Raw genomic sequence first — 17,239 nt, forward strand, 5'->3', positions numbered from 1 at the left:
TTAAAAACACTGAGAAGCAGCAGAGCTTTGAGGGGCTCCCCTCAGATCCACTGAAGATGCTGAAGCAAGAACAGGTTCCAGCTGAAACTCGGAAACCTCTCGTGCAGGTAAGAACAATCACTTTGGTCCTTAAGAAATCAGACCAATAATGCCCGTGGAGAAGAAAGACGGTTACCATAGAAAAATCATTTTCATCCCCATTTTAAAGCTGGGCAAAGCAAACACCACAATGCTGGGGAGCCATCTCTGAGGCAAGACACAAAGCTGCAGCAGTACAAGAACCAGGGTTCTCCTGGTGGGAGAGACTTTGTTTTTAAGAAAAACCAAACCCAACCATCATTTGAGCAAGTGGGAGTGTTACATTTCACTTAGTTCTACGTGGGATTGTTTGGGGGATCTTTTGGCTAATTTTCCATATTTGTATCCAAAAAGAGCCAAGGCCAAGGCTCCAACTCCCGAAAGAGCGAAAAGCACGTACAGGGCGATTTCTGCGCTCTGGGATGTCAAATCCAGTCCCAAGAAGCTCACGGTGTCAGCTGCTCCTGGAGTGGGGTCTGGTGGTGTCACTGGAAACAATAACCAAGTGTTAGTGCAGAGCCTGGGGGAGCTGTTCCATGCAGGTTTGGGCACTGCTGCCTCCTGCCTCCACACTGTGCTGTTCCCTGCTCCGGGGGATCACGGATTGACACACTTCTGGTTTGGAATGAAGGCACAGCTGAGGCTGATGGTGCAATTCCTGAGTACAGGTGGGGCTTCTCAGGCATCCACAGTCATCCCCAGACCCCCACACTACCACAACATCCCCTTGCCCTCCTCTAGTTCAGAGAACACAAAGCCCAAAAGAATCGGTATTTCCAAAGGCTTACCCAAAACACCGATTCGTACAAACTACTCCAAACAGATCAGAAAAAATGCTGTGGGGGTACTGACTGTGTGAGGTTTGGAAAACATCCTGGGCAGTTCTGTTAGTCAGAGAAAAGTCTAATGGAGTAACTCTCCTGCTTCGTGGAGACAGGTGTGTGTTGAGGGGCTCTCACACAGGATGCCAGCGTCAGTCTGGTTTTGCACACAGGAATGACATCCCTGCACATGGATGTCTCCAGCCATAACAAGGACTGATGATGATAAGAGCCCTTAGAGGGAGTACTGAATTATGTCTCTAAAGACTGTAGATTATGGAGAACGTTTGGAATTGGAATCAGATGCAAGCACATGATTCCTGCTGCACTGCTTACCTTCCGGCTCCAGCTCCAGACAGGGATGTGGGCCCGTTGCTGGGTCTGGAAACCCATTGCAGTTTATGATCTGGGAGTAGAACCTGGCAGAGGCCTTGGGGCGCCGTGGCAAGGCGGGGTCTGAGAAGTTGACGTGGTAGAGCCCAAACCTTTCATCAAAGCCCACGGCCCACTCGAAGTTGTCCATCAGGGTCCATGCGGTGTAGCCCCGCAGGTCGACGCCGTCGTGCACCACGGCTGGGGCGGGACCAGAGAGAACAGGTCAGTGTGAAATGCTCCAGAACATCCACACTTGACACTCCACCTCACTCGTTTTTGGGGTTTTTTTCCCCCATTCCCACCTCTCTCCCGTGTGGACTCAGCTCAGTTGCTTTCTGGCACTTCAGCTGCCAAGTTACAGCCCGGGTAGTTCATTCAGTGCCCAGGACTGAGGACTGCTTTTCTCTGCTCCAAAAATCAGAGCTTTGGTCCGAGGAACAAAGGTTTGGGAACAGAGCCATCAAAATGCAAGGGTTGGTGAAACAAGTCTTTGTGGGGCTTCTCTGCTCCGAGGCAGTCAATGAGCACTTCCTGCACACCTGGCTGGCAGTTCCCAGCATGACAGAAAAGCAAATTGAAAAAGCCCTTTCCTGAAGTTGCCTGAGCACTGCTGTAATTGAAACTAGTTTGGGGGTTGTTTTTTTACTATTTTTTTTAAATGCAGTTTTTAGACACAGCAGTAGTCAAACTAGGAGCCAAAATAGGTGTTTATCAGTAGCACCTCCTCTCGCCAGCTGCAGCTAATGAGGGAACCTGCCCTTACCCTACTAAACCCAGGGTTTGTTCTCCCCTTAGATCCCCTTTCCTGGCACAGTTGTGACTGTCCATGGGCACTTCTGGGTAAGCCCAAAGGCTTTTGGAAGTGGGTTCAGTAAAGTTAGGTATCTATGAGTGTGTACCAGGCGTGATGGCAGTGGCGTTCCAGCCCTTGCTTTACCCCCATCAGCCTCCCGCTCTCCAGAGCTCTGACCAGATTCCCACAAGCTGAACACTCCTACCTTTCAGCGCCTCGTTGATGTAGCTCCGGTAGTAATGCATCCTCTGAGTGTCGTTGAAGACAAAGGCGCCCCTCTCCGAGATGCCGTTCTCAGTCACATAAACGGGGGGGTTGTTGTACTGCTCCTTGATCCACCGCAGGATCTTGCGGAAGCCGAAGGGCGTCACCTTCAGCCAGGTAGAGCCCGAGCCCAGCCAGCTGCGGTCGCTCACGGTGGCTACGCCCCTGAGAGGAGACACTGGGGAGGAGCAGTCCCAGCTCCCGGCACGGCAGTGCCCAGGGCTGAGCTGGGGCTGCTGCCCACAACCCTAAAAAACCCCACTCACAAGAGGTTTTTGTACAAAACACTCCTGCTGTGCTTTACAGGCGCATTCCGTGTAAATCAGCCGTGGCTGAGGGGGTGATGTTGGCTCCAAATCTTTGCACACCGTGACCCCAGTTCTACTTTCCAGTGTATCATGTGGTGCTTGAGCAGATAAAATTGCCCTGCACACCCACACACAGGAATGCAAGACTGAGCCCAGTGTCCTATGGGGCCAAACCACAGGGGCTGGGATGCAGCAGCAAAGGCAAGTTACAACAATTTCACACATTTCCTGTGGAAACGTTTCGGAAAGCCGACAATTTCAGCCTCATGTGTAGTCCCACCATTACTTTAATTCCCATCAGGAAAACTGATAAGCTCCTGTTCTTTACCTTTTGAAGCTGGGGAATGAAATTAAGTGTTTAATAAAAAAATCTTTACTTCTATATACCTAAGCATGAAGTGATTTAGCAATTTAGGCTTTGAACTCACATTTATGCAATGCAGTGAGGGAACTAAAACTGCTTAACAGCAAATGGAGCAGTATCTAAAAAGCAGGATAACCTCACAGTTCAAACTGCAGACTGGAGGCAGGAAACACGATAAAAACTATTATTTGCACCTGATCCCAAACCACTGGGAAACTCACAAGTCCAGATTCCTTCTTTTAACAGATCCTCTAATTTTCCTTGTTCTATTTCAAAGATTCATGTTCATCATGGAAATAACAGCACCACAGGTCCTGTTTGGGGCTACTTCCCCCAGTATTGGTTATAACATCTTAAAATACCTGTCTCACAGCTTTATTTGCTATCAATTTACACTTGTCAGTTGGCCCAGGCTCCAGGTGTGCAGATTTGACTTGACCAATAATTTACTTCATCTCTTACCTGTCAGAGTCATATGACTGAACAACCCTGGGAAAGTTTAGGTTGTAAGCCAAAACTGTGGTGTAGTGGTTCAGACCAAAGTAGTCGTATGTGCCTTTAATTCTTTGCTTTTCGCTCTCAGTAAATTCTGGAAGTCTGCAAGAGGAAACAGAGAACACAGCCTGAACGGGACTGGCACCATGATCCTTCTGGAGGAACAGAGGAGAAAACAGGAGGAGCTGGGAATGGAAAATAAGAAATGTAATTCAGAGGGACCAGCGAGTTCTCAGTGCTGGAGATCAGTACCCAGTTTCAGGAAAAGTTAAAACAAATTTACCAGAGTTGTCAGGTAAAGCACTGTGTCTAATGTCTAAATACTGTATCACTGAGCTGCCAACTTGTTACCCCAAGGATGTGTTATATTAGTAAATTTAGTTTGCAAGAGAGGTGAAGACAGGGAACAGGCAACCCCCCCTGCTGTGGAACTCGATGTTCTTTAAGGTCCCTTCCAACCCAGACTGTTCTATGGTTCTATGAAAATGTAGGCTACAAGCCTTCTGTGAGGATACAACGAGCTGTTTACAGTAACACTGCAACAGAGCCATGAAATGCAGCCCTTCCATCACAGAAGAGCTGCAGGTTTGAGCACAGCAAGGGGAGCAAGGGCAGTGTGTGCCTGGGCTCTTACCGGGACTGGCTCAGGCCCTGGGCCAGGCTGCGCTCCCGAATCCTTCTCTTCATCACTTCACTGTAATCACCATTTTTGAAAATGGGGTGAGCAAACCAACCTAGGAAAAACTAAACCAGGAAACAAGGGAGGATAAATCACGTATCAAAACAAGGGGTTTAACCACATCTCTGTCACCTGCTGCTTTATAGGTGATACCCTGATTTATAACAAACAGGCACGTGGAGGTGCCCAGCAATGCCCATATAAAGGCAGTAAATTTAATCAGCTTTTGCCACTGCCATCATATTTTGTCTCATTTCTGTTGCCTGCTTGATCAGCCCCCATAGGAGAGTGACACATTTCCTTGCAGTGATGCCTCTGGCTCATCCTTTTCTTTCAGGTCCTGGGCATGTCCAGCCCTGGGAGAGGGGGTGTCCCCACGGACAGAGCCGGGAGCAGCAGCAGAGCCGTGACCAGGGGTGTCTGTACCTGCATGAATCGTCTGGAGGCTTTGATGTCCTCCTGGCTGTGCGGGTTCCGCGGCTCTGCCCAGTCAGAGTTGATGGTGATGGAGATGAGCCCTCCCTGCCGGGCCCTGTAGGTGTCGTTGTAGAGGTGCCAGACCTCGGCGTGGGCCTTCAGCAGGTTGTGTCCCACCACGTAGGGGGCTCGGCCCGGCCGGCCGGACACTCCTGCAGGGACAGGGACAGCACAGCCAGGGCAGCAGCACTTCCCAGCCTTCTATGGCTGCTGCCAGGTTAACTCAATGCCCAGGACACCCAGAACTGTCCGTAAATGTTTCAGCCCTGGGCTGAAATCGGTCCCTGGAGCTGAGGTCTTCTCCGAGCAGCAATTCTAATCCAGGGGCTGCAGAGGAGGGCTGGATTAGAGGAGTGGGAGAAGGAGGATGGGTCTTGGAGGTGACAGGCAGAGTGAAAGAAGGACCTGCCCCTCAGCAATCCAAACCCCCTCTATGCACACCACACCGCCTTGCTTGCCCCACCATTGCCAGCCCCGAGCATCTGCTGTGCCCGCAGTGCCTCGAGGGCTCCGAGGCTGTGCCCAGCAGTCCTACCTGGAGCAGCTGTGCCAACACCATAGCCAAGATAGGCAGTGTTGTAGGGTTCATTGAGGGTTATCCAAAATTTCACTTTATCTCCCAGCCTCTGGAAAAGGAGCTCAGCATATTCCTTAAACCTCTGAATTATGGTGTCGTTCTCCCACCCACCGAGGTCCTGCAGCGCCTGCGGGAGGTCCCAGTGGTACAGAGTTACCTGTGGGGACAGACAGCAAGACAAAGGTCACTCTCACTTCTGGAGATAAGGACAGTAACCCAGACTCCTTTATGAACACACAAAAACTGTGCTTTGATCTGCAGCTCCCTGTCCCTAACGGTGATTGAGTTTGTGGAGAGCACTCACGCACTCAAATGAAACACCTTTCTGCCACTGTTTCAGTCTCTTTAGGATGTGGGGAAATGACTCAAACTCCAGGGACTGCCTGATGAGATGGAGCTTTTACCAAAAAGCACCTTGTGACAGCAAGAACTCATCAGTGAAGAGCTGCTGCACTTGCACTGACTCTTCAGGTGAAATACAATCCAGCAGAGCACCAGTGTGGGCAGGTACAGGGTTATGGGACAGGTCAGATTCACTCAACAGAGCTGACAGAGCTGACTGATGCAGTGCTACTGTCCATTGTATGTGATCCTGTTGGTCAGTGGAGATTCCTGGCTCCTGAGAAAAGAATAAAGTCACACCTGTCTCTAGGAAAGGCAAGAAGGAAGATCCTGGGAACTACAAACCCACCTCATGTTTCTTTGCAGAATGCAGTGAAAAACAATGAAAACCAATTTCTCTGTGAAGGAGGGTGTGGATGGGAATACACACACATTGCTCTGAGCACCAGACTTGGGTTCAGCTGTTTTTAAGTCACCTCAAAGTCAGCAGTTTCAGTTACCTGAGGCCTGATGTTGGCTGCCAGAAGGGCGTCGATGAGCCTTTCGTAGTAGTTCAGTCCCATTTCATTGATGTACCTGGTGGTCCCATCTGGGAGAACACGGGACCAGGAGATGGAAAAGCGGTAGTGAGACACCTTGAGGCTTTTCAGCATTTCCACATCCTCCTCAATCCTGTGGTAGCTGTCACAAGCTACGTCTCCAGTGTCATCGTTGCTGATTCTCAGGGGAGTGTGAGAATACTTGTCCCAAATGCTTAGTCCTTTCCCGTCTGCTCTCCATCCTCCCTCAATCTGCAGTTGAAGATGGGGGGGAAATTGTCAGTAAACCCTAAGTTTAGGTCTTGGCCTAGCAAAGAATTCAGCCTGTTGGTGTTCGTGGTGCCCCACGAACCTGTGTTAAGCTGATTATCAGCTCAAGACAGGAAATAGCAGTGTTTCTGCTGCACCCTGCGCCTCGAGGCAACACACACCAGCAAAGCACAGTGTCCCAGAGCAGGCAGTGTTCCAGTTCACTGCTGCTCCACGTTGGCTGGCTCTTATGCAGCCCATGCTGCTATCCCAATTCCCATGGTATAACCATGCCCTTAAAAGACTTCCAAGTTCCTCCCTCTTACAGCAGTTGCTACACTGACCCTTAATTATAGTAAACCCCAATGTTTAATTACAGTAAAACCCAATGTTACAAAAGCTGTAGGTGTCCTCATCCAAATTGAATTAACTGTCCACAGACACTCCAAGAGTCCCTCTCTATTTCCTGACCTGGTATGCTGCAGTGGCTACACTCCACAGGAAGTTCTTTGGGAACTCTCCGTACAAAAACTCATCCTCTTTGGGCAGTGGGATCCCGTTGTTGTGGATGATTTCAGCGTAGTACACGGCCGAGCGCTTTGGGGTCCTGGGCCTGTTGGGGTTGTTAAAATCGACCTGGAGCAATCCAAACCTCGGGTCATAGCCATCCAACCACGCAAAGTTATCCATGACAGACCAAGCGTTGTATCCCTTCAGATTAACGCCATCTAACCTGGAAGCTGAAAGACCAGAAACAGAAGGAAGGGCACCAGTGGCATAATCACACATTAAATGAACCCCGAGGAACTCACGTGCTTTCAGCTTCATGAAGGTCATTAAGAGACTCTTCATAGCTGGAGGACACAAAGCACAAATGGCCACGCAGAGGAGATCACAAAAAGAAACAGCATGTTTGTACTGTGCTCAGGATATTTAAAGACTGGTACAAATCACTTTTAAAAACGGCTCTTCAGAGGAATAAAGTAACCAGAAATCTAGAGAGCAGACACACAACCCCAACAGAACTAAAGCAAACACTGGTACCTTTTAAAGCTTCGTCGATGTATGTTTTGTAGAAAAATATCCTGGCAGTGTCATCCAGATCCGACGTGGTGTTTATCCCCACCCCGTTCTCAATGATGTATATTGGGGGATTTCCATACTCCTCCTTGATCCAGTTCAGGGCCCTCCTGAGCCCCCAGGCCACGGGCCGATAGCCACTGACACCTGAGTAAGGCCAGGAGCTGTCGGCGCTGACCGAGACTTCCTGGTCGTACTCGTAGGAGAAGGGCCTGAGGCGGGTGGTGGAGTGGGCGATGATTTTGGAGGTGTAGGTGTTGAAGCAGAACACGTCGGCCGTGCCCCGGATGTAGTCGCGCTCCTCGGCCGTGAACGCCGGCAGGCGGGACGAGGGCAGCGCCTGCAGCTCGCTCCTGTTCCCAACCTTCCACTTCATCACCTCAGGGTAGTCCCCGTTCTTGAACACGGGGTGTGCAAACCAGCCCAGCAGGAACTGCAGGTACCTGTCTGCAGCCTCCACGTCCCGGGGGTCGCCGGGGGACTTGGGCTCGGCCCAGTTGATGTGGGGGCACAGGGCGATGACCCCGCCCTGGCTGGCCCGGTACCTGTCGTCGTAGGTGTGGTAGGCCCTGGCGTGGGCCTTCAGCAGCACGTGGGCAACCTTGTAGGGAGCGGTGCCGGGGTCTCGGACATTGGGGGGGAACACGCCCTGGCCGTAGCCCAGCCAGGCAATGATCTGGGGCTCGTTGAACGTGATCCAGAACTTCACCCTGTCCCCGAAGGTCTGGAAGCAGAAGTCTGCAAAGCTGTCGAACAGGTCGATCAGGGTGTCGTTCTGCCAGCCACCGATGTCCTGGAGAGCTTGGGGCAGGTCCCAGTGGTAGAGGGTGACAATCGGAGTGATGTTGTTTGCGACCAGCCCGTCAATGAGGCGGTTATAGTAGTCAACTCCGTGGCTGTTGATTGAGTTGTTCCTTCCAGTGGGGAAAATTCGAGGCCAGGACAGGGAGAAACGATAGTTCTTTACCCCCAAGGCCCTCAGCAGGTATATATCTTCCTCTACCTTGTGGTAGCTATCACATGCAATATCTCCATTGTCATTGTTTTTTACATTCCCTGGGATATGGGTGAAGGTATCCCAAATGCTGGGCCCCTTGCCATCGGCATCCCAGCCTCCCTCGATCTGGTAGGCAGAAGAAGACACACCCCAGGTAAAGTCCTCTGGGAATGTCCCATGAAAGTACATGTCTCTTTCGAAGGCAGTCTGAGATGAAAACTTCTCCCAGACAACCTTTGCCTTGGAGGGAACTTCTGACGCCGGTAAATTTGGCAACTTCGATGGCGCGGGTCGGTCAAACACCACCGGCGCAGAAGATCTGCCCGAGGCTTCGGGTGGAAAACCATTCTTTTCAATGACGCTGGAATAGAAATAAGCAGATGCCTTGGGAGTCCTCGGTCTGCTGCTGTCTTCAAAGTCCACATGATGCAGCCCAAACTTCAGGCTGTACCCCAGCGGGCCTTCAAAGCCATCGACCAGGGACCGAGCGATGTAGGAGCGAACGTCGACGGCGTCGAGTTTCACCGCTGCCAGAGACAACACCGCACACTGTTACACACCTGAACGTTCTCTGAACACGGCTCAGCACAGCAGGCACCACAGCCCAGGGTGGTGTGACAAGCCAAACACCTACAAATGGGCTTTTAGGCTAGAACAGCTCCCAAACAGTTATGAGCATCAGGCAAGGAAAGCAGTCAGCACTCTGACAGGAGCCAGTCAAATGCTTAGTGATAGAAATGTGAGGAAAGAAGTATTAGTATTAGGAAAGAGAGATGTGAGTACAGGACACTTGTGCCACTGGCACCCCTTTCCCTGTGTTGCTGTTCTCAAGCAGATGTCATCAATTTAGGTACATGGTGCATTTCAGATTTACCACCACAGTTAAACAGGAACACTGCATGTGTTCAGTGCTTGCCTTTTTCCCTGAGCACAGGAGAGTTTCTTAAGGCAGAACAGTGTATTCAGTGCCAGCAGGGGCAAGTCCAGCATCCTCCCTCACACTGCCTACAAAAAAACACTGAACCTCTCTCTCTCTTCCCAGAAAAGTTCACTCCCCATGTGCAGTCCATCTTCTTTACTGCTGCTGAGGCACAACAGCAACGCTAAGCTGTGTTTTCTGTAGCTCTTTTAACACTCTTAGCAGTATGGTGAGAAGGAGGTCAAGAAGATCAAATGCTGTATGCTGATCACCAACATATTTAACACAGCATATTTAATAATGTTTTCCTGACAGGATTGTTCTGAGTATCTCAAGAGAACCAGTCAAATCTCTGTTTGAGACCTCAAATCTCTGTTCCTGTCCAGAACTTGAGTCACTAATATTATTTTTACATCAACAGATACACAGCTTGCAAAGACACAAGCACACCTGGAACCTTCCAAAAATGACTGAGGTATAAATATCTCCCTAAAACTTTTAACCTGAGATGGTGCAGGATGCTGCCAGTTAGACCTGATGAATCAGTAGGACAGCCCTGATCTGTGAGATCTCTACAGGCAAAATCCTGCAGGCAAATCATCTTCAGGAGAGCTGGAGCATATGAACTGATCTTAGGGTTCAGACTACATCAATCTATATCTGTGAAAACCTATTCCCATATCTAAAGAGAATGGAGAGCATCCATCTCTGGACACCAGACGAGGCTGGAGTAGATGAGGTCACACTCACCACACAACAGGCAGCTGCCCTCGCATCGCTGTGCTTTGATGCTTTGAAGTTAACCACACCATGGAAAGGCTGAAATAACCAGTTGCCATGATTAAAAGAAAACACGATAGTTTGATTTCTCCATACCTTTTAGGGCCTCGTTGATGTACCGTCGGAAATAATCCACTCTCAGGGTGTCATTAATGAGATCCCCCGTGTCTCCCGTGGGCACGCCGTTCCCTGCTATGTATATTGGGATCTTTGTCCCTGTGTATTCCTGGGATACAAACTTCAGCAGCCTTCTCAACCCCCAAGGGACCACGTGGACCCAGGAAGAGGCAGCCTGTGGCCAGGAAGGATCCACGTGCAGGGAGAAGTTCCCGATGCTCTCGTACCCTGGCGTGCAGGTGCCGTCAGTCCCGGCACTGACCAGGCGGGAAGTGTAGTGGGAAAGGCCAAAAAAATCTGCAGTCCCTTTCACCCAGGACTTCTCCTCCTCTGTAAACACAGGCAGCTGTGCCACTGTCGTGGAGCAGTGCTGGTTCACTGCCTGGATCTGAGCCTTCAGGATCTCTGGGTAATCACCGTTGACAAATATGGGGTGGGCGAACCAGCCCAGCATGAACTGCAGGTACCTCTCGGATGCCCTCACGTCCTCGGAGCTGCTGGGAGTCTTGGGTTCGGCCCAGTCCGAGTTCAGCACCAGCCCCACCTTTCCCAGCTGCTGAGAGCGGTATCTGTCATTGTACAGGTGCCAGACCTTGGCATGAGCCTTGAGAATGGTGTGAGCCACCTGGGAGCAGACAGCAGAGCAACACGTGTCACGCTGCGCTGCACAAAACCTCTCCAACATTCAGCTTACTGCCACGTGACAGTGGCCTCTCCAGCCAAAAGAAAAAGCCTTGACAAAGTGAGTAAGCTGGAGAATCTGACTATCCACCAACACCAGCTTTCAGAATAGAAAAATAAAATAAAATAAGAACATCTAGCCCCTGTTAACAAACCCGTTTTTTGCAGGTACCATAAATCCGACAAGCAAATAGTTGTCTCAGAGGCCACATTAGGCTTGAACGCAGTTAAAGTACAGAACATTAGAGGAAAACAACCCAACAAGAGCAGCTGCAGGATGCTAGTTATTCCTGTGTCCCTACCTTGTAAGATGCCACTCCTGGGTCGGTGATTCCTGGGGGGTGCTCCCCGGTGCCGCAGCCAGCGTAGCCGATAACCCAGGGCTCGTGGAATGTGATCCAGTGCTTGACTCGATCCCCAAAAGTGGAAAAGCAGAAGTCTGCATAGCTGACAAAAGCATCTATGACACTGTCATTCTGCCAGCCCCCAAGGGCCTGCAGAGCCTGGGGGAGGTCCCAGTGGAACAGAGTCACCATGGGCTCGATGTGAGAGTCCAACAGCTGGCCAATTAACCGGTTGTAATAATCAACACCTTTGGAGTTGATGGTCTCATTAGTGCCAGCAGGGAAAAGCCTAGGCCAGGACACAGAGAACTTGTACAGCTGGGGGTGAAGACCCCTGAGCAGGAAGATGTCATAGCTGGTTTTGTAGTAGCTGTCACATGCCACGTCTGCTGTTTGGTTCAGGGGGACATGGCCTGCGTGCCCAAACTGATCCCAGATGCTCTCCCCTTTCCCGTCCTCTGCCCAAGCTCCTTCAACGTTAAAGGCACCCGTGGATGTGCCCCAGAGGAAACCACCTGGGAAAACGCCTTGCAGAAAAGAATCCCTCTCCAGTTCAGACTGTGCAGCAAACATTTCCCAAACTGTCTGGTAGGAGGAGCGAGGGGCAACAGCAGCAGCAGCAGCTGGGTTCTCCTGTACAGTATTTGTTTGGCTGGAAACAGAATAAAAAGAAGATGAAATCACCCAAGGTGAATGCCACTGCCACAGAACTTGCAAACATGGAGGATGAACTAATTCTTTTTGCTTCCCATTCAGGTCACATAAGCCACTTTAGGGTACAGTGCCTTTGTCATCTGATCGACCCCTCCTGCCACCACCCATGTGGAGGGCAGTGAGGTAACTGCTGAGCAGCTCAGGTGCCAGATATCTCACCTGCAGGCAGATTCTCACAGTTCATTACAGCCAGGTCAGAGGTACAAACAAGCAGTGTGTAGAAATTCCACGTGCTACAACTGCTCTCATGAGTTTCCATGGGATAAGCTAAAACTGATCAATCCTGCTTCTGTAATCCTCAGCACCTCCCTGCACAATGACACCTCTCACATTTCCACAGGTCCAGCTGGCTTCTCCCCTAGGAAAGCCTCTGTTGGATTTGTTTGTTTATAACTATTCTGCTCTTGAAAAGAGCAGAAGGCTTGGAAAATGTACTCGTCACTATTGGCTTGAAGGTGCAGTTTGGGTAACCAAGGATGAGAGAGGAAGAGGATTACATCACGGGATTAGTAGCAGGATAGAGGATTGCCTGTAATCACAAGAGACTGGGCTCAGCAGAAGGGCCTCCCTTTCCAGCCCTTTCAGCAGCTGACAACAGACTTTACCATCAAAACTGTCTTGTCTCTGCCTGCTCATGGGTTTCCAGAAGACACCGTTTTATTGTATCTGACTTAAAGATCAAAAACTGTACCTTGAAACATGAGACAAGTAGTCCAAGAACTCATTAATGTCACAGCCAATGGTCCGTGTTCCTCCTTCATTGAGAGCTGAAAACAAATGGCAAGTGAAGGATCAGTCCCAGCTCAGGAGCCATGGACTGTTTGTACAAACACTTTCTCCTGGGGAACAAGGTGCTCCTCATAACTAAGAGCTGTTTTTCTCATGTCAGCTGTATTGGGGTCTTTATTAGATATTTACAAATTCATGGTAAAATATTATCACAGAATACTTGGATCATTTAGGGTGGACAAGATCTCTAAGATTATCAAGTCCAGCTGTTAACCCAGCACTGCCAAACAACACTAACCCATGTCCCCAAGTGCCATATCTGCACATCTTTCAAATCCCTCCGGAGCTGGTGACTCCACCACTGCCCTGGGCAGCTGTGCCAGTGCTTGACAACCCTTTTGGTGAAGAAACTTTTCCTTATATCCAACCTAAACCTCTCAGGTCACAACTTGTGGCTGATGAAAATTACAAAAAGCTTTGGGGGAAATTTGCTGCTTGCTCTCCCTTGACACTCACCACCCATCCTTAACTTCCCAAGCAGGCTATGAAAAACCACCAAGTTATTTCACCTAATAGCTGCAGCCTAAATTGGGCAATTGTGAACTTCCTCTATGATTTATCATGCAGATCTTAGCTAAAAAACTCTCCTCCTTCTTGAAATGCCACTTACCTGTGACAATGGCAGCTGCTGGTATGAAAGCACTCTCTTCCATGGGAGCACAGTCAAGGAACTTCAGACTAAAAACCAAGATCTCCATGTTGTTCCAGACACTCTGCAAAACCAGAAGTCAGGGACTAGCACGAAAAGAAGCATCAGGCAGCTCCTAAAAACATGCTCTTGGCACTTGTTGCATTCTACATGGGCAGCTCCTCATTTTGCTGCCCAGATACTGGGTGACTCTTGTTTTACGGAATTTAAGAATGCAAGATTTGTGGAGAGAAGAATTCTGCCATTCCAGTCATAAATGCATCAGTAAGACCAAGATGATCTTTTCCAGCACTTTCCAACACGTGTTTTTAAGCCAGGATAACAACAGAGAAGCAAGTGAGCACCTTGCAGCTGCTTCCCAGTGGAGCTGCTGTCTGAGCCCTCCCAGGCAATCAGGACTGTTCAGATGTATCAAGGAACATGAAATGCCACTTCTATTTATGGTCTGTTGTTTGCTGCTCTCGTTTTAACCCTGTGCATAGTGTTACCTGGAATTCATCTAACTTCTGGTAGAAATCTGTTTCGTTTCCACAGTGGTACTGAAGGCTGAGAGACAGAAAGTCTACTGAATCCTGGAAAAAAGGAAAGAATCATCCTGGAGTAAAATGGTTTTTGGTTTTTGTGGGGTTTTTTTGCAGGAAATACACTAAAAATACATAAAATTTTGAAAGGTTTGATAAAGACATATTGCTGGAGTAAGAAGCCATTCAGCTCCATGGGAGCCCTGGACAACATAATGAGCTCAAACTAGATACTGTGTGGGAAGATGGGTCTTGTATGTCTCCCTCTAAACAAAGTAAAATTCAAACAGCTAAATTAAATTCTAGGATTATTTTATGAATTTAATATCAATGACTTGCAGTTATTCTCTTAATTAGTAAGACTGTCTATGGTTAATCAGAGAAACCTTTGCAACTGTGTGGGTCAGGCCTTATCAACAACCCTTTGGGGAAAGTCCACTTCAGAAATCTTTGATCCTTCCAAGCCACAAAAGTTGTCCCCCTGGAAGTCATCAAGCTCAAGGGAAGAGATGGCATTCCCTCCTTACACCAGCTGATGAAGCTGGAAGAAAACTGCCAAGTTTTCAGTTTATTTTTTAGTCCAAGGTTCTCTTCCAGTTTAGTCAGTGTGTGTAATGCAACTTCTGTTCTCTCCCTTCAAACCACACCTAGCTCAGATCCTTGCAGGATTATGAATGCAGCAAAAAACCTGCACTGCCATTTGTTCACATCAACATCCTCTGGGTGAACGTGAACAGAGAACTTGATCTTCCAGAAAGGGTTTCACTGTCTTTGTGGAGATTCATTTCTCCTCGTGTTGTGCCTTCCCTGTGCAACCACAGCACTTGCAGCACAGCTCAGGCTGTGTTGTGACATAATCAGCAGATTTTTTTTTTTAAATAGCAGTTATTTAAAGTAAAGTATTCATCTGTTTGGTGTGCATTAAGTAAGGGGTGCAAAGCAAATGATAACAGGTACATTTTTGGGAGACACCTTGTCATTGCTAGAATTGCCAATTATGAGAGCAAATATGTCTCCATCTATCTTAACCAGTGCTTACCAGCCAAGAAAAGATGCTGAAGGAATTTTTTTCAATTAGCTAGCTTCATGTAATTAGACTAATGAAATAAGTAAGACTTACCAAACTGGTCAATTGGTCAGCTTGCTAAAAATCTTTCAAAAAAACCCCTAAAATTTAAAAAATCTTAAACATCTTTAAAAACCCTACAAACTTGCAAAAAGTCACTTGATCCCATAGACAAAAATCAAGTTAAATGGAGTCAAATTTATATAATTTTGGAAGTTACCTGAAGAGAAGCTGAAATCAGTTCTGATGAAGCACTGTCCAAAACACCGCCCATTTCCAAATCAATGGACAGCTTCCCACCTTGAAAGAAAAAAGAGGCAATCTGTTAGTAACATAGGAAGGACAAATAAAACCTTCAGTTTCCTGCAGTTATTTTAAAATCAGTGTTCAATTTTTGCAGCTGTGGAACAGCAGACAGTGCCCTGGGTGGGGGATTTCAGAATTCCCACCGTGATTTCAGTGGAGAGCTGCAGAAGGCAGAAACTCAAAAGGCAGAATTCAAAAAGCCTTTGTCAATAAATTGTGTCCTTTCACTCTCTGCATAATTACAAGCAGTATCTTTAATTTTCATGCCTTTGTGGGGGTTCTATAGGGGTTATTTTTTTAAAATGCATTCTGTGCTGAATGCTTCTGAGATGCTGGGGGAACAGGAGATGCAGGAGAGAAGCTGGGCAACCTCTAAGGGTTATCACCAGATAGTGTGAACTGTACAGCAAAGTATTCCTGACAAATTCAAGGATTAAATACAAATTCATTCATTAAAAATGTGGATAAAGAAACGCTGACTCAGTCAGCTCAATCAGTTGTCTGTTTGAGACAGAAAATTCCAAGGCCAGAGAAGTCAGACCCCAGGGGACAACTGCTTGGAAAATCCCAGCTACCCACCATGGAACAAGTGGAATTCTGTTGCTCTGTGTAACACAGGTAGATTTTAGATTTAATTACTGTAAACCCCAGTGTCTGCACCGAGGAAGGTCAACCTGAGGACACTGCAGATTTCCCCACACTATCATTATCCCATAGGAGACTTCTTGGATCTTGTTTCTTCACGGTTCCATGCACATTTCAGGTAGTTTTTGGTCTTTCCTCTGTGGGTCAGGAAGAGGTACCCAAAGATACACAGAGACTGCATGTGGCAGCTGCCACTCCATCCCATCACAACATGTTTGTGAGTCATACTGGACACATCCCTGGCCCCCCTCTCCTTACCCGCCGGCGAGTGTTTCTCGTGGAAGATGGTGGAGAATCCTTGGTGGGCGGCAGCCACGGCCTGGGCTCTGTCCTGGGGGTCAGGGTAAGGCAGGCTGTGCAGGACCTCCTGCAGGTGGCTGAAGGTGACCCACACATCCACCAGGTCCCCAAAAGCCCGGAGGCAGAACTCAGCATACTCCACAAAAAGGCTGCCGAAAGCACGGGCTCCCCTCCCTGCAGCCCACGCGGCCACGGCGCCGGGGACGCGCCGGTGGAGCAGGACCAGCACGGGGCTGAGCTCTGCGGCGAGCAGGGCCTGCAGCAGCTCCCTGTGGCACTGCACCTGAGCCTCATCCCGCTCCCTGGCATCCCCAGCGGGAAGGAGGCGCGACCACGGCAGGAACACTTTGTAGTGCGTCACCCCCAGCTCCCGGAGGTGTGAGAAGTAGCGGGGCAGCTCCGAAGCCACGAGGTCTCGCTGGCACAGGGAACCATCTGCTTCAGCCACAGCAGGGCCCTGATCCTCCTGGGGCAGTGCCTGGTCCCTCAGACCCAATTTATTTGCCAACTCACTGGGCAGAGGCCCGGCAATGGCGATAAAATTCCGAGCGAATTCCCCATCTATCCCAAGGCTGGGAGAGACCAGCAGAGAGAAGATGAACGTCATGTAAATCACCTCCATTTCTGAGCCTACTTCAGAAATGGCATTTCCACACTACTTATATGACAGTAAAAGTAATATTTAACTGGAATTATCTGTTACTCAGATAAATGTTCCCAGAACTAGCTGACACTGGAGTCATAACAGACTGGGATTTTTAATCAGTAGATGAACAGACTGATAGATGAACACAAAAAGCCCTATCGAAGCAATTAGCTGGAGAAAGGTCATGTGAAACCAGTTTCTGTGGTCTTCACGTTCCCCCTTGGACTTGAATATCAATTGACATTTTGCTGATACTGCCTCTTTCAGAGGAAGATAAAATAAGTAGATAATACTTTCCCTCTCCTTTTAGTCTTTTTTTTTTTT

The 17,239-nt window shown here is 48.8% G+C and overlaps 1 protein-coding gene across 1 annotated transcript; it reads right to left on the reverse strand.

Moving 5' to 3' along the window:
• Positions 1–339: 339 nt before the first annotated feature.
• On the reverse strand, positions 340–16,891 carry LCT (lactase). The gene is made up of 17 exons (XM_050340403.1): positions 16,228–16,891; positions 15,239–15,318; positions 13,920–14,003; positions 13,393–13,495; positions 12,685–12,760; positions 11,238–11,931; positions 10,234–10,879; positions 7,406–8,965; positions 6,833–7,101; positions 6,074–6,364; positions 5,190–5,388; positions 4,604–4,806; positions 4,133–4,242; positions 3,466–3,600; positions 2,273–2,496; positions 1,236–1,472; positions 340–566 (listed from the first exon to the last, which is right to left on the reverse strand). The coding sequence occupies exons 1-17, from the start codon at positions 16,889–16,891 to the stop codon at positions 358–360; spliced, it is 5,784 nt and encodes a 1,927-aa protein (XP_050196360.1). The 3' UTR covers positions 340–357.
• Between the last annotated feature and the right edge of the window lie 348 nt (positions 16,892–17,239).

The sequence above is a fragment of the Myiozetetes cayanensis genome, unplaced genomic scaffold, assembly GCF_022539395.1.
Source record: "Myiozetetes cayanensis isolate MyiCay16 unplaced genomic scaffold, myiCay2020 scf9, whole genome shotgun sequence".
Taxonomy (NCBI): domain Eukaryota; kingdom Metazoa; phylum Chordata; class Aves; order Passeriformes; family Tyrannidae; genus Myiozetetes; species Myiozetetes cayanensis.

Excerpts from the sequence above, each read along its gene's own strand:
- LCT (XM_050340403.1), bottom strand. The coding sequence starts at position 16,891 with ATGGAGGTGATTTACATGACGTTCATCTTCTCTCTGCTGGTCTCTCCC. Across the intron at positions 15,319-16,227 it reads CGAGAAACACTCGCCGGCGG|GTGGGAAGCTGTCCATTGAT; the intron begins GTAAGGAGAGGG and ends TTTTCTTTCAAG. Across the intron at positions 2,497-3,465 it reads CAGTCATATGACTCTGACAG|GGGCGTAGCCACCGTGAGCG; the intron begins GTAAGAGATGAA and ends GTCTCCTCTCAG.